The sequence below is a fragment of the Mauremys mutica genome, chromosome 5 (genome assembly GCF_020497125.1).
Source record: "Mauremys mutica isolate MM-2020 ecotype Southern chromosome 5, ASM2049712v1, whole genome shotgun sequence".
Taxonomy (NCBI): Eukaryota; Metazoa; Chordata; order Testudines; family Geoemydidae; genus Mauremys; species Mauremys mutica.
This window is the reverse complement of record NC_059076.1, coordinates 117,937,050-117,954,330: the sequence shown is the minus strand read 5'-3', so window position 1 is coordinate 117,954,330 and position 17,281 is coordinate 117,937,050. Positions and strand designations below refer to the sequence as shown.

At 44.3% G+C, this 17,281-nt stretch overlaps 1 protein-coding gene across 5 annotated transcripts in view; it reads right to left on the bottom strand.

The window, feature by feature from the left end:
- Nucleotides 1-17,281, bottom strand: part of STK32B (serine/threonine kinase 32B) — a 284,286-nt gene that overhangs the window by 95,573 nt on the left and 171,432 nt on the right. For all 5 annotated transcript variants that reach the window (XM_045017298.1, XM_045017297.1, XM_045017296.1 and 2 more), the window contains one exon: nt 8,752-8,925. In XM_045017298.1, coding sequence (XP_044873233.1) covers nt 8,752-8,925 — 174 coding nt within the window. The remainder of the gene's footprint in view (nt 1-8,751; nt 8,926-17,281) is intronic.

Sequence of the window (17,281 nt, the reverse complement as noted above, 5' to 3'; positions counted from 1 at the left end):
AAATGAGAATAAAGGGGAAATAAAAAAGGAGCCAACAAAGGCTCTTCAGAAAGAGAACTCTTGAAAAATAAATACAAAATCAATCACATTTAGTACATAAAGCTCTCTGAGTCAATCAATAGCATGACTCAATATTGTGACTCCCCTTCTCTCTCACTCTCCATACATCCAGCTAAGTCAGAAGTTACACAGCTCATGCCAAGCTCATCTGGACTCTCACAAAACTATCTTGGAATCTGCTGAATGCATTTGTGAGTGAAGGACAAGATGACTCTGTGCTATAACAGTGGGTGCTTGTGAAATACAGTATCTACGGTAAGACAGTATGCAATGTTATTATAGCCGTGTTGGTCCCAGGTTATTAGAGAGACAAGGTGGGTGAGGTAATATCTTTTATTGGCCCAACTTCTGTTGGTGAGAGAGACAAGAAGTGTCTAAGAAGAGCTCTGTGTAAGCTGCAAAGATTGTCTCTCTCACCATCAGAAACTGGGCCAATAAAAGATTATCTCACCCACCTTATCTACAGTAAGATAGCTCAATAGAGAAAAGAATTCCTGCAATGACAAAAATTCCACAAAAATCTGCATTTTCTTATCTTTGCTTATTGCCAGTCTGAAAGTATTAAAAAAAGCTTGCACTGTAAAGAAATCCTCAAGAGAAATGATAGGAAACCCCAAAGAGACACTCACAGTAGTTGTAGAGTAAGGTAATGCATTTTTCACCTACTAAAACTGAGACATGAGGTATGTGCAAATGGCCCATCTGTTGCTGTTGGGTCTAGTTTATTCATGCTGTATCCTTATCAAACCACTTAAACTTTTTTATGTCTTCATCAAAAATACAAACCAGAATAATTCAAGAATAATTAATGCAAAACTGCTCCTTTACCCATTATTGGACAGAATGAGCCCATATGCAGGAGATCAGAAGAGGTGCACATAGGACAGTTCAACAGCAGAGTTGACCCCAGCTTGCACTCTGTAAAAGAATATGGCAGTGACCACTGGTGTGGATGGTCTTTTTCCTCCCAGAGGTATGCATGGAGCACCTCAGGACACCTCACAGAATCCTATAAGTGTTACAGACTCAATTGATAAATCAGCATTTGTATATACTCTAGAAATCTAGACTTCAATATTATTTCCCAACGAACTTTGTTAAAGGGAGGTAAGACGTGGTGAATCATATGACAACATAAAGGGTTTGGGGTTGTTTTACGGCATCAAAATAAATAACTAATGATAACTAATAATAAAACTAGAACTCATTCTCATAGGTGAAAAACATAATTCAAATGGTAAAAGTTATGATTTCTGAATACGAGTAATTTCTTATTCCTTTATAAGGTATCATTTGAGATTAAATTTTTTTATGCCAAGAATTACATTCTTTTCTATCAGTACTGGGCTTACAAATGCTCAGTATTTTTTCTGTACTTTGTTGTCTGCATGGTGTTCATTTTCTTGATGATTTGATACATCATCTAATTTTCTTCTCTTATATGAGATTTTTATTCAGGTCCCGCATTTTTCCTTTGGAAAGAATGCAGACTTGCACTTATTTCAAAAGCTCAATAAAAAGAATAAAACCAAGAATGGAGAAATACACATGAAGATAATTCAGGGAACAGGCATATACGAATAATAACCACACACAGGATATTTTTTCCTGTTCTGTCTACTTCAAGATGCTATTACATTTCTTGTTCATTAGCTTGTGTTTGCCAGCAAGAATATCTCTAGTATAGGCTGCAATCTGACATGTTCTATCATTTACATACATTACTTTTGAACATGCCCTGGTAGAACTCAAAGTTGGACTATTTTAGTTCCTTCCACATCTGAATTTCAGTGAAGAAAAAATGGTCCTTATTTCTACCTGCCCTATCTTATCTACCACTTACACTTTATGTGGATAATTTTATACAGGAATCACTACTTGGGAATTTATAATCTTGGCATATTATTTTTGGAGCCATAAGTAAAAGTCTATATAAAAAACAGAAGTTGTAAAGGCATAGAAATGTTACCTAACTTTACAGAATTGTTGGTATAATAACTCTCTGAATGGGTCATCAGCAGGGTAGAACTTGTGAACTTTTGCATTGCAGCATAGATCTTTGCCATTTGAACTAAAAGAATAACTCCTGAAGTTAGTAGCAGTGGTAAGCTGTTATCTGGTAGTGGAGCAGCCACAAGAGGGAGACAACACACACTTTGCTAGTGTGTGACACTGGCAGCTATATAACCTCACTACCACCCCTGATCTCCTCACTACCACCCATGATCATAATAGATTTGCTCTTTCCTGTCAAAAGTGGAACTTTCAGCAGTGCCAATCAAAATGGTGAGGACCATAAAATCATGAGATGGGTAGGCAAGAGAAAACAAATGCATCACAAACAAAAATCACGGCAGATGGACCATTTCGAGCTTTACATTACAATACTGCTGGAAGGGTATTGTATTTTTCTTTCCAGATATCGGTTATATCCAGCCTCAGTCTTCACAGTGTGAAACTGCCAAGTGACGATAAAATTGTAAGGACAACACAGTTAACTGAGGGCCATAAAATCCACTTACCCCTAATAAGAGAGAAAAAATGTAATTCTACCAACATGGCATGTGTTACAAGGAAAACATCTATAGAATCATGGTGCTACCATTCCTCAGAGCTAAGCCTCTATCTGCAAAAGCATCCTGGATTCAACTCTTCAAGTAAACACGGTAAGATATAGCCAGTGGTAGCTGGAACCGGTTCCCACCAGTTCGTGGGAACTGGTTGTTAAATTTAGAAGCCCTTTTCGAACCGGTTCGAAAAGGGCTTTTAAATTTAACAAAAGCTCCAGCTCACCTCACTCCGCCTCTGCCTCCTCCCCTGACGCTCCCCTGGATTCTCCTCCCCCTCCCCAGCTTCCCGGGAATCAGCTGTTCGCACAGGAAGCCTGGGAGGGCTGAGAAGGAAGCAGCGGCTTCCCGCAGGTGAGCTGGGGCAGGGGGCGCAAGGAGGGCTCCAGGAGCCACATGGCTCCGGCCTGGCCCCTAACCCCGATCCTGTCCCTGTCCCCGGGCGGCGCGGCTCCAGCCCGGGCCTGACCCCAACGCCAGGCGGTGCAGCTCCAGCCTGGCCCTGGCCCCGGCCCCGACCACAGCCAGCTGGGCGGGGCAGCTCCAGCCTGGCCCCTGGCCCCAACCCCATGCCCGGCCAGCGTGTGTCCGGACTGGACCCAGCTCCAACTGCGGCCCGCTGGGCGGCACAGCTCCGACCCGGTCCCCGGGCCCGCCTCTGACCTCGTGCGGCTCCAGCCCGGATCGCAGCCAGCCAGGTGGTGCGGCTCCTGCCAAGCGGCTCTGGTCCCAACCCCAGCCCGGGCCGAGCCGCTCCGACCCCAGCTCAGCCCCCAACCTCCAGGCAGCACGGTAAGGGGGCAGGGAAGGGGTGTTGGATAGAGGGCAGGGGAGTTGGAGGAGTGGATTAGTGTTGGGGCGGTCAGAGGGCAGGGAACAGCGGGGATTGAATGGGGGCAAGGGTCCCGGGGGGGCAGTCAGGAAGGAGCAGGGGTTGGATGCGGTGGGGGGCAGGCAGAGGCAGGGGTTCCAGGGGCAGTCAGGGGACAGAGAGGAGGAGTGGTTGGATGGGGCAGGGGTCCCGGGGGGCCATCAGGAATGAGAGGAGGGGTTGGATTGGGCGGCAGGGGGCAGTCAGGGGACAGGGAAGGGCGGGTGGATGGGGCAGGAGTCCAGGGGGGGCACAACCCCCTCATGGGGTGAGGAGGAGGGAACCGGTTGTTAATATTTTGGCAGCTCATCACTGGATATAGCTGGCTGAAAATATGCAGCCCAAGTTATTCAGACTGAAAATGTGTAGCATATTAGCCAACTGCTGGTGGGTTTTGTTAAAATCTATGAGCAGCAAAGCTTATGAGGGGAGGGAAGGTGTGTTGGTCATGTCTGAAATAACAATAAGAACATAAGAATGGCCATACTGGGTTTGACCCAAGGTCTATACAGCCTAGTATCCTGTCTACTGACAGTGGCCAATGCCAGGTGCCTCAGAGGGAGTGAACCTAACAGGTAATGATCAAGTGATCTCTTTCCTGCCATCCATCTCCACCCTCAGACAAACAGAGGCTAGGGACACCATTTGTTACCCATCCTGGCTAACAGCCATTAATGGACTTAAACACCATGAATTTATCTAGTTGTCTTTTAAACCCTGTTATAGTCCTAGCCTTCACAACCTCCTCAGGCAAGGAGTTCCACAGATTGACTGTCCGCTGTGTGAAGAAGAACTTTCTTTTATTTGTTTTAAACCTGCTGCCCATTAATTTCATTTGGTGGCCCGTAGTCCTTATATTATGGGAAAAGGAAATAACTTTTCCTTATTCACTTTCTCCACACCACTCATGATTTTATATACCTCTATCATATCCCCCCTTAGTCTCCTCTTTTCCAAGCTGAAAAGTTCTAGCCTCTTTAATCTCTCCTCATATGGGACCCGTTCCAAACCCCTAATCATTTTAGTTGCCCTTCTCTGAACCTTTTCTAATGTCAGTATATCTTTTTTGAGATGAGAAGTCCACATCTATATGCAGTATTCAAGATGTGGGCGTACCATGGATTAATACAAGGACAATAAGATATTCTCCATCTTATTCTCTATCTCTTTTTTAATGATTCCTAACATCCTGTTTGCTTTTATGACTGCCACTGCACACTGCATGGACGTCTTCGGAGAACTATGCACGATGACTCCAAGATCTCTTTCCTGATTAGATGTAGTTAAATTAGCCACCATCATATTGTATGTATAGTTGGAGTTATTTTTTCCATTGTGCATTACTTTACATTTATCCACATGAAATTTCATTTGCCATTTTGTTGCCCATTCACTTAGTTTTGTGAGATCTTTTTGAAGTTCTTCACAGTCTGCTTTGGTCTTAACTATCCTGAGCAGTTTAGAATTCCTGCAACATTCATCCAAATTTAACCTGCAAGAAAATCACTAGCTACAAACTTATTTCAATTTTGTTTTGTGTGGTTGCCATAATACAAAATAAGCCTTCTACCCCTGCCCGAGCTTAGACTGGAGAAGTAAACTGGATTAGGTTTAGAAGTGTGAGCAACAAGGGTGATGTCGTGGTGGGAGTCTGCGATAGACCACCAGACCAGGGGGATGAGGTGAATGAGGCTTTCTTCCGGCAACTAACAGAAGTTACTAGATCGCAGGCCCTGGTTCTCCTGGGAGACTTTAATCACCCTGATATCTGCTGGGAAAGTAATACAGCGGTGCACAGACAATGCAGGAAGTTTTTGGAACATGTAGGGGACAATTTCCTGGTGCAAGTGCTGGAGGAATTAGTAGGGGAAGCAAAAGTGGATGGGAACCTGGGAGGCAGAGAGCACGAGATGGTCGAGTTCAGGATCCTGACACAAGGAAGAAAGGAGAGCAGCAGAATACGGACCCTGGGCTTCAGAAAAGCAGACTGACTCCCTCAGGGAATTGATGGGCAGGATCCCCTGGGAGAATAACATGAGAGGCAAAGGAGTCCAGGAAAGCTGGCTGAATTTTAAGGAATCCTTATTGAGGTTGCAGGAACAAACCATCCTGATGTATAGAAAGAATAGTAAATATGGCAGGAGCTTGGCTTAACAGTGAAATCCTTGCTGATCTTAAACACAAAAAAGAAGCTTACAAGAAGTGGAAGATTGGACAAATGACCAGGGAGGAGTATAAAAATATTGCTCAGGCCTGCAGGAGTGAAATCAGGAAGGCCAAATCACACTTGGAGTTGCAGCTAGCAAGAGATGTTAAGACTAACAAGAAGGGTTTCTTCAGGTACATTAGCAACAAGAAGAAAGTCAAGGAAAGTGTGGGCCCCTTACTGAATGAGGGAGGCAACCTAATGACAGAGGATGTGGGAAAAGCTAATGTACTCAATGCTTTTTTTTTTGCCTCGGTCTTCACAAACAAGGTCAGCTCCCAGATTGCTGCACTGGGCAGCATGGCATGGGGAGGAGGTGACCAGCCCTCTGTGAAGAAAGAAGTGGTTTGGGACTATTTAGAAAAGCTGGATGAGCACAAATCCATGAGGCCAGATGCGCTGTATTCAAAGGTGCTAAAGGAGTTGGCGGATATGATTGCAGAGCCATTGGCCATTATCTTTGAAAACTCATGGCAATCAGGGGAGGTCCTGGATGCCTGGAAAAAGGCTAATGCAGTGCCCATCTTTTAAAAAAGGAAGGAGGAGGATCCGGGAACTACAGGCCAGTCAGCCTCACCTCAGTCCCTGAAAAAAATCATGAAGCAGGTCCTCAAGAAATCAATTCTGAAGCACTTAGAGGAGAGGAAAGTGATCAGGAACAGTCACCATGGATTCACCAAGGGCAAGTCATGCCTGACTAACCTAATTGCCTTCTATGAGGAGATAACTGGGTTTGTGGATGAGGGGAAAGCAGTGGATTCCTTGACTTTAGCAAAGCTTTTGATATGGTCTCCCACAGTATTCTTCCCAGCAAGTTAAAGAAATATGGGCTGGATGAATGGACTATAAGGTGGATAGAAAGCTGGCTAGATCGTCGGGCTCAACGGGTAGTGATCAACAGCGCCATGTCTAGTTGGCAGCTGGTTTCAAGCGGAATGCCCCAAGGGTCGGTCCTGGGGCTGGTTTTGTTCAATATCTTCATTAATGATCTGGAGGATGGCGTGGACTGCACTCTCAGCAAGTTTGCAGAAGACACTAAACTGAGAAAAGTGGTAGATATGCTGGAGGGTAGGGATAGGATACAGAGGGACCTAGACAAATTAGAGGATTGAGCCAAAAGAAACCTGATGAGGTTCAACAAGAGTCCTGCACTTAGGATAGAAGAATCCCATGCACTGCTACAGGTAGGGACCGAATGGCTAGACAGCAGTTCTGCAGAAAAGGACCTAGGGGTTACAGTGGATGAGAAGCTGGATATGAGTCAGTGTGTCCTTGTTGCCAAGAAGGCTAACAGCATTATGGGCTGTATAAGTAGGGGTATTGCCAGCAAATAGAGGGACATGATCATTCCCCTCTATTCGACATTGGTGAGGCCTCATCTGGAATACTGTGTCCAGTTTTGGGCCGCACACTACAAGAAGAAAAATTGGAAAGAGTCCAGTGGAGGGCAACAAAAATGATTAGGGGTCTGGAGCACATGACTTATGAGGACAGGCTGAGGGAACTGGGATTGTTTAGTCTGCAGAAGAGAAGAATGAGGGGGGGATTTGATAGCTGCTTTCAACTACCTGAAAGGGGGTTCCAGACTGATGGATCTAGACTGTTCTCAGTGATAGCAGATGACAGAACAAGGAGTAATGGTCTCAAGTTGCAGTGGGGGAGGTGAAGGTTGGATATTAGGAAAAATTATTTCACTAGGAGGGTGGTGAAGCATTGGAATGGGTTACCTGGGGAGGTGGTGGAATCTTCTTCCTTAGAGGTTTTTAAGGTCAGGCTTGACAAAGCCCTGGCTGGGATGATTTAGTTGGGGATTGGTCCTGCTTTGAGCAGGGGGTTGGACTAGATGACCTCCTGAGGTCCCTTCCAACCCTGATATTCTATGATTTTAAGTATCCTACCAGCTGGAATAGATAGGATATGATTCTGCCCTCTTCATGTTGAGTCAGAACATCCTTGTAATCAGCTCTCTCATACAACAGCACAAAGGAGTACTAGTGGGTGGACAGGATGACAACAGATCTCAATTAATTTGTTTAGAAGAACCTATTTATATTGATTACTGTCAACCCCATTGCATGAACAGTTTCAGTTTGGCCTCTGGAATTCAGATGAAACAATTATGGTGATGCATGAGGCCAGCTTCTCTTTCCACTTACACTGATGTAAACCAAGAGGAAACCTACTGAATTCAGTAGAATTACACTGCTGTAGACCCAATGTAAGTTAGAGCAGAATCAGGCCCAGGATTTTTTTCTTCCACAGTTTGCTATTATTGCCATCACAAGGGAACCCACCTCTGTGCTCAAATTAGGTTTTGAAATATTCAGGAAATATTGAGAGATACCTGATGTGTGGCATGCTTGACAAAGAGTGATCATTAATACTGACTAGTACTGTGACTCTTTAAATAGTTTAAGAGGCGGAAAACTAACAAACAGATCATTGCAGCATAGAAAATGCCACAGAGAGGGAAAGAACACAGAGCCTGTAATTTCTTCCACTCTGTTCCTTTCTATTGCTTTTATATTACTCCATGCACATTTCTAGCAGTCTGGAAACTGACAGCTAATTCCCCATCATCAGTCACTGTGATGCTCTTTGCTTTTTTTCCCCTTCTGACAGTTATTCTATTGATTTACAAATGTGTGTGTTCAGGAAAATTGTAAGGGAATTAAGAAAAATTAAAACATGCGGCCTTCAGAGTATTGTGTCTAACATTAAATAAGCATGCATCACGGCTCTTGGATAAGAGGATAAACAAAAGGAGTATGACAAAGTGGAGTGTGGAAACAACAATATTGCAAGGCTGAGAAGAGGGGAAAAAAAACACACCAGGGCCAAACTGAACTCCTGTTTACATTTATGCAGCAGAAACTTCGCATATGTATCCACAGCCAAAATTTAGTTACACAAAACCAACCACTTAATAAATGAGACACATATTGTACAAGTGCAATAAACAATTCCGTGTGTGGCTAAGTAAAGAAGTCCTACTTGTGGCATGGTCTACACTGTCTTTACTAATAGAATGAATGCTATTCACTTACCTGTGAATTATATGATATCTTTGCAAATAGTCCAGTGAAAGTGCCAATTCACAAATATATAATTTAACAGTTCCTTCGTTAAAATGCACATTCTGTTGTAGGTGGTAATGCAGATCCCCTCCAAGTAGCAGATCTACCACCATGAACATGTCTTCTTCATCTTGAAAAGAATACCTGGAAGAAATAATTATGAAAATGAAAAAAAACCCACACCTGGTATTCAGTTCAATTCAATGAGTTGTTTTTGGCAAGGAAAGCTATTAAGAAAACTAAGAAACAAAAAACCAAGCCAGACCCTTCAGTTATCTAACAGAGGCAGATCTACCCAGGGTAGAATTACAATTTTGCTCAAATGCAACAGATGGTAGTACTGGAGAAAACAAATACTAGCCCAACCCCGTGTTCCTTGTGCACCCACACCTCACTCTGACAACAGCAGCTCTTTTGGATGCACAAGGAAAGCAGAATTGGGCCCATGGATGTCACCTGGCATTTTGATTTTGAGAAACATAGACCACCACTTTTGACACTGATTTATTGCTGGGCAGTATTTAGAAAACCTTTTGGGGAATATGTATTTTAAAATGCGGATGTATCTTCCAAATTCATAAATTGCCCCGGCAAGTAGCCGGAATAAAAATAAGGCCTATAAAAACCATGCTTGGTATTCAGATAAATGCAGTTATAGGTGATGAATCATAGGGTTAGAAGGGACCGTAAGGGTCATCTAGTCTAACCCACTGCTAAGACACAGTACTTATTGTGTCTAAAACATCCAAGACAGATGGCTATCCAGCCTCCTTTGGAAAACCTCCAGTGAAGAAGCTTCTTACATTTCTTAGTTAGGAAGGTTTTCCTGAGATTTAATCTAAATCTGCTATGCTGCAGTTTAAACCCATTGCCTCTTTTCCTGCCCTCTATGGCAAAAAGAGAACAACTTTTCTCCATTTTTATGGCAGCCTTTCAAGTATCTGAAAATCTCTATCATATCTCCCTTAATCTCCTCTTTTCCAAACTAAACATACCCAGTTCCTTCAGCCTTTGCTCATATGACTTGCATTCCATCCCCTTGATCTTCCTTGTCATTCGCCTCTGGATACTTTCCAGTTTCTCTACATCCTTTCTACACATTGGTGACCAAAACTGGACACACTACTCCAGCTGAGGCCTAACCAACACTGAGTCGAGTGGTGCTATCACCTGTGACTTGATGCTATGCCTCTCTTAATGCAACCTAAAGTTGCATTTGCTTTTCTTGCAACAGCATCACATTGCTGACTCATGTTGAGGTTGTGATCCACCACAACTCCCAGATCCTTCTCAGCAGTGCTGCCTCCAAGCCATTTCCCCCCCATTCTGTATTTGTGCATTTGATTTTTCTTTCCTAAGTGTAGCACTTTACATTTGTCTTTGTTGAATTTCAATTTTGTTGTCTTTAGACCAGTTTTCCAATTTATCAAGATCCCTCTGAATTTAAGCTCTATCCTTCAAAGTACTGGCAACTCTCCCAACTTTGTGTCAGCTGCAAACTTGATCAGTATGCTCTCTATTCCCACATATAGGTCATTAATAAAGATGTTAAACACCACCATTCCCAGAATAGATCCCTGTGGAACCCCACTTGAGATCTCTTTCCAATCCAACATCATTCCATTAATAGTTACTCTGTTTACGATTGTTTAACCAATTATGGTAGTTCTGTCGAGCCCACATATCTCCAGCTTACTTATCAAAATGTCTTGTGGGACTGTGTCAAAAACCTTGCTGAAGTCTAGGCAGAGGCAGATTTACAGTGAAACACAGGGTGCCCTGGCAAGGGGCCACCCAACAACAGGGGCCCCCAGGCCCGGGTAGCTGCAGGGGCAGAAGCTTGGTCATGTTAAATTTAGAAGCCGGTTTAGAACCGGTTGTTAAAGGGGTGGGCAATTGGGAGAGGGAGGTTCTTCTGTCATTACACCGGCCCGTGAGCCACATCCAGCCCACGGGACTGTCCTGTCCAGCCCGCCTGAGCTCCCGGTTGGGGAGGCTCCCCCAGCTCCTCTCCCCCTCTTGCACAGTCTCAGCATGCCGCGCCACCAGCACTCTGGACTGCTCCTGGGCAGCTCTGCAGCTCCTGCTGCTTTGAGCGGCATGGTAAGGGGGTGGGGCTGCGAGCTCCAGCGGGCCGTGCAGCATCCATACACCCTGCCCTGAGCAGCATGGTAAGGGGGCCGGGCCGGGAGGAGGGGTTGGATAAGGGGCAGGGAATGGTTGGAGGGGCGGAGGTTCTGGGGGGTGTAGATGGGGGGTTGGGGCAGTCAGGGGACAGGGAGCGGGGCAAGTTGGGTACGGGGTGGGGTTCTGGGGGGCAGTTAGGGTGAGGTGGTCTCGGGAGGGGATGGTCAGAGGACAAGGAGTAGGGGGGGTTGATGGGTTGCAGGTTCTGAGGGGGAGCAGTCAGGGGCAGGACAGGGTGGGGGTCGAATGGGGGGGACAGGCTGTTTTGGGAGGCACAGCCTTCCCTACCCCGCCCCCGATACAATTTTGCAACCCCGATGTGCAGGGCCCGATTCAAACAGTTTCGACGGGGACCTGGCAGGGATGACTAAAAAAAACAAAACACCACACACAAAAACACATGGGGCTTGTACTCTAATTTCTAAGAGTCCCTAAACATATGTTACAGAAATAAAGAATGGTTCATCTAGAAAATCTGTAGCAAAAATATGAGGCAGAAAAGTCTGTATTAGATTATTTTAATCAAACAGCTTTATACAGTCTGACTTTATTCCCAGACTCATGCTTTGCAAAATGAGGTTCTGCTTAGCGGTTGTCACATATTTAAACTCTTTCCATTCTTTTAGAGCATGATCTTCTGTTGCACTTCTGTGCATTTCCCAAATGCCAGGGGAAAAATACATATTTATTTGCATTATATTTGTTTCTCGATGAGTCAAAACTTTGAAGCAAAATAATAAAGTGGGGTGGCACATAGTGTGTACTTCCCTCCACACACACAGTGCACCTCAACAAAAGAAATTAAAGGCATCATTTATGTTCAGGTTTATTCCAGATGCTACCTACAACAGTGCCAGAAACCATCTCAAAAGTGATATTTACATACTTAGCTGATGTTTAAGACTGATTGCTTTTTTTCCTGTTGTGTTTTTAAATTGAGTGGTTGTAGCTTAAAGCAGATGTAACTAGAAAGGTGATCCACCTGTTACTTTGTCCGTAATCGCCTGCTTGAACAAGACATTTTTAATTTTTTTTTAACACCATTTTTTATTCTGGGACAAGGAGTTACAGATTTAAAAATTCCTGGCTAAATGTAATGTCTACTTTGGTTTGGAACTGGAGACGTCCCATGGTCTCTAAAATTATATCTTGGTGGAATGGATTATGAGAGGCCTCTGACCCCCACAAGGAGGATGCATGGAGGCCACTTCCCTAAGGATGTAGGCATTGGCTACTAGAAAGTTGGATTTTTGATGCTGCTGTTATTAGCTTCCAAAAACCATTTGCTGGAACACCGTGGCCTTGATTTTAAACTCATTTTCCAGGAAAAAGAATGAGTTGTGGATGAAAAATTGCACCCAAAAAAGACTGTATAGATGAAAGATGGATCTGAGTAATATTAAAGAGAAACAAATATGAACCTAAAGGTGGAATCTTGGCCCCATCCAAGTCAATGGCAAAAATCCCACTGATTTAAATGGAGCTAGGATGTCATCCTTAGTGAACAATTCCAGAGCCTGGTTTTCTGTGAATAATAAAAAAAATAGCACTGGTTAGCTACCCCCCAACCAAACCTTTAGTGCAGGGGTCGGCAACCTTTCAGAAGTGGGGTGCCGAGTCTTCATTTATTCACTCTAATATAAAGTTTTGCATGCCAGTAATACATTTTAACGTTTTTAGAAGGTCTCTTTCTATAAATCTATAATATATAACTAAACTATTGTTGTATGTGAAGTAAATAAGGTTTTTAAAATGTTTAAGAAGCTTCATTTAAAATTAAATTAAAATGCAGAGCCCCCTGAACTGGTGGCCAGGACCCGGGCAGTGTGAGTGCCACTGAAAATCAGCTCCTGTGCCGCCTTTGGCACGCATGCCATAGGTTGCCTACCCCTGCTTTAGTGTGTATCTTAGGAAATGTGAATATATGCGTGTGCACATATAATAAAGAATGGAGGGGAATCAAAGAAAGCAGGGGAAAAAAGGAAGAAGGTACTGCTGTACAAATACAAAATGTCGACTCATTTAAGGCCCAATTCTGCCCCATTTTCTCATACTAAGTAATCTTGCTCTCTGAATAGTCTCAGTGAATGCTACTCCATCCACTGAACTCAACCTAACTCAAACCAGTCCACATAAAATAAATAAAAAAAAATCTACAAACCTTACCTTCCAGATTTAAAAGTTTAGTTAACATTTCAATTCTTGCGTCTCTCTGCATCTGTCATGACTGGAAGTAGAGAGCTTAACGCGGACAGCAGAGCAGACTATTATTCCAGCCTCAGAGGTAGTGTAACAGGCTATACACAACCTAGCTCTTGAAGATCCGAGTAAGGTCCCCTCACACAACTCATCCTCACCAGAGGTCAGATTCTCATTCTCACCTACATTGATGTAACAGAATTACTCTAAACTTACGCCACTGTAGCTGAGGTCTGAACTTTCAGGTGTGAATAACACAGAATGTAGCCCTGCAGGCACAGGTTGCTCTGCTGCTCCTCCCACTCCACCCTTCCCAGAGCCAAAGATTTCACGGCCCAACAAATTTGATGGAGACGGGGGAGGCCTTGGCCTGGGCTTCCCCCTTCCTTCCCTGGAACGGTCCAGCCCCATCTTGCAACAATTAGAGGAATTCATTTAAGACATGTCCACAATCTTTGATGACCCCCCAACCATGTCCAGACTACTGATGCAACCCTTCAGGCCTTATGGCATGGAGGCTGACCCATTGGCAAGTATGCTGCTGAGCTTTGTTGTTTGGCTTCCGACACGGGGTGGAATGAGGTGGCACAATACCTCCATTTCCGCCGGGGGTTAAATGAGGATATAAAGGCTGAGCTTGAGCAGGTGGAGCCTCTGTCCAGTTTGAACAATCTGATTGAGAGAATCGGTGTTATGAGCGTACCTTGATTTTCTCGAGACTGCCATTCATCCTGCCCATGACAACCCAAATGAGCCGTTCTGCCCTGGCATCAGAGCTATTGCAAGCTAGCCAGGTTCACCCACTCCTGCTGAGATGAATCATGACATCCTGGACAAGGAACTGCTGGCCACCAAAACAGTCTTTGAAGAATAGTCTCCTCTTCTGAAGGGTGCTAGGTTCCCAGTCCAAGTTCTGACATAACATATAAACTTGCAATACCTAAAAATGGCCAGGTACTTGAACCAGCCGCAGGCACACTGTTCCCTCTTCTTTGCATGATTTGAGTTTGTGGTCACCTACTGGTCAGGGACAGGAAGGCAGATGTATTGTAAAGTGTGAATACTACAAACCTGGTGAGGAGATTGTGTCCACAATTCTCAAACCCTCAAACATCATTTCTGGCACCACAGCCTCCATCTGCTTTTAGTTACCTAGCGATACCCTTGTCATCCAAACCTGTCAAGCCTTAGACCAGCATCAAGACCAGTCCTCTACATTCTTCACCTTCCAGGACAGGATCCTATACCATGAGGGACACATTTATATTCCTGAAAGGGCCACCTGGCTTCAAGTCCTACAGTTCTGCCATGACACTCCTCAGGCCACTTCAGCCATTCCAAGACCCATGACCTGGTTTCCAGGAACTTTTGGTGGCCAGTCATAAGCACCTCTGTTGCATCCTATGTAGATTCCTGTGAGCTTTGTGCCTGTGACCAAGACCCCCTGTTCAAGACTGCTGGGTCTCTTCCAGCTCATACCCAATCCACTTCAGCCTTGGGTCATCATTTTCATGGACTTTATCATAGAATTACCACCCTCACAAGGCCACACTACTGTTCTAGTGGTGGTTGACCACTTAACCAAGATGGCACATTTTGTCCTACAACGAGTGATTTCCTCTGCCTAGTTGTGAGCAACATCTTTCACCTCCATGGCTTGCCTACAAATATGGTATCTGACTGAGGATCCCAGTTCTACACCATTTGAGTATCGAGATCCTGAACTCAAGAACCTATCATCCCAGCACCAATGGGCAAGCAGAGTGGGTCAGTGAGGTCCTTGAACAGTACCTACGTTGCTTCCTATATTATCAACAAGATCATTGGCTGTACCTGATCCTTCATGCTGGATCCACCAAGCAGACTCTCTTTGCTAACTATGGTTTCCATCATCCCGAGGTGCCCTTCGAATCATCGATGCCTGCTGTTACTGAACTCACTGCCCACATCCAGAAGGTGCACTAAGAACTCCAGAGGCAGTTAGAAGACACCAAGGTAACCTACAAATGGTATGCTGACTGGTCCTACCAGCCAACACCTAGCTTCTGGGAAGGGAATAAGCTGTGGTTGTCCCACCTAGAATCTGCGCTGGACTGACCCCTCTGTGAAGCCTAACAACAAGTATCTGGGGTCTTTCCAGATTACAAAACAGATTAACCTGGTTAAATTCAAGTTACAGCTACGAGATTCCCTCAAGATTCACCCATGTCCCTCTTCCAAAATCATTAGTCAAAGATCCCTTCTACTCTCCTCTGCCACCTATAACCATTCAGGGCCAAGAAGAATATGTGGTTTGGCAGATTCTAAACTCTCATTGGATCCAAGGAAAACTACAATACCTAACTGACTAGAATTGGTCTGGCCCTGACCAACATCCATGGGAACTTACAGAACACACCCATGTGTTCTTTTCACCATGCTTACACTGGTCCTGAGGCCCCTAGACATACTTCTCAGGGAAAGGTGCAGGGGGAGGAGGTACCATCAGGAATCAGGCCTGGAGCAGAGCTAATATCCTCCTCAGTACAACTGGCCTACAACGGGGTGACTAATTGGCCATGCTGCCTGGTTGGCTGCAGGGGCCAGCAGGCTGGTTCTTAAGCCAGCAGCATCAGCAGCTTGCTGTCTTCTCAGTGCTCCTGCTCACCACTGTGCCTGCTCCTGTGTTACCTTGTTCCTCCTCCTCCTACCTTGCCAGCTATCCTGCTTGCTCAAGTTCCTGACCTGCAGTTTGACTCTTGGGTCCAGCTTCTGACTACTGACTCTGACCCACTTGGCCTGATGTCCACTCCAACCACTAGGGTAGACTGCATTTGTCCTGGTTGGCTGACACATCGTTAGCCATGACTATAGACATTTTTCCTACATAGTCACTATACTCGACTGAGACCTGAGTATTTGGCACCTCTCTCAGGGCCTGAGTGATAGGGTTCTGGTATCAGTTGCTCTGACCTTGTGCAATATGACAGCGCTGCCTAAGACTTTTTAGAGCAGAATGTATGAGGTCAGCATGGATGAGATATGTGTACCTATCACATGCAGGAAGGTCTGGGCACTCCTACCAGTAGAAGGCCTCTTGCCCTGGCAACCCATACCACTCCCCATCAGCAGCTGCTTAAGTTACCTACCTTTTTGTTAAGGAGCAAGGAGTAGGAGTTCCGCCAGCTGTACCAAGTAGCTGGAGTATTATAAGACCAACTTATCTGCCAAAGTTCTGAATAGAACTCTATGTAGCAACTCCTAAGCTCTGATGGATTTTCTTTTGAGGGTGAAAATGTCTTTCTTCCCTTGACACTTTCCCTTCTACAAACCAAATATCCTTTTTAAAGCAAATGAAGAATTCCCTTTTAACTCCTTTCTATTTGACATTTCATTATACTAATGATTTTGATTTATTGTTGTAAGAATTGGAGTTGACAGGAAATGAAATACCAGTCACCTGAAAAACGAATCTTTGAGAATAGCTATGCAGGTTTGGGCGAGGGGGGGAGGGCACTTGGCAAATCAGCCAAGTGGAGATTAGCTTTTATGAGTTAGCACTGTAATTTTACTTCAGTAAGCTTCTTATCTGCTCAACGGCAAATGACATACCAAAAAATGCTGATTGATTCTGAAGTAAATCAGAGGCTGGTTTTGACTTTTATGTTTACCAGGTAGCTGGGGAATACCTTAATGTATGAATTACAGGCTTGTGCTAATACTGACTGCCCATTACTGGGGGATTGTAAAACCACATTTTAATCTACACAGAAATGAAAGCGTAAATGGCTTGTAGCTGATTGCTTTGTCTGGATTCAAAAACACACAAAAAAGGAAATGGTAGCATAAAGCTGTTACAGAAAAATAATTCTAATTACAGAACTATGTTCTGTTTGCTTGAAGAAAAGTTTTAATGCATTATAATCAGCTTTCTCTGAATTAAAATACAGCATAATGCCTTTAGCAACAGTGAATTGGTTTCCCTTTTTGGGTATTTTCAGACTGGATGATAAATCATGTCTTGAGCAAACTCATAGAAACCAAACTAAACAAAACATTAGCAATGGGGAATTGGCTTAATGTTTTGGCATTTTTCAGACTGGAAGATAAATCAGATGTTGAGCAAAATCACAGA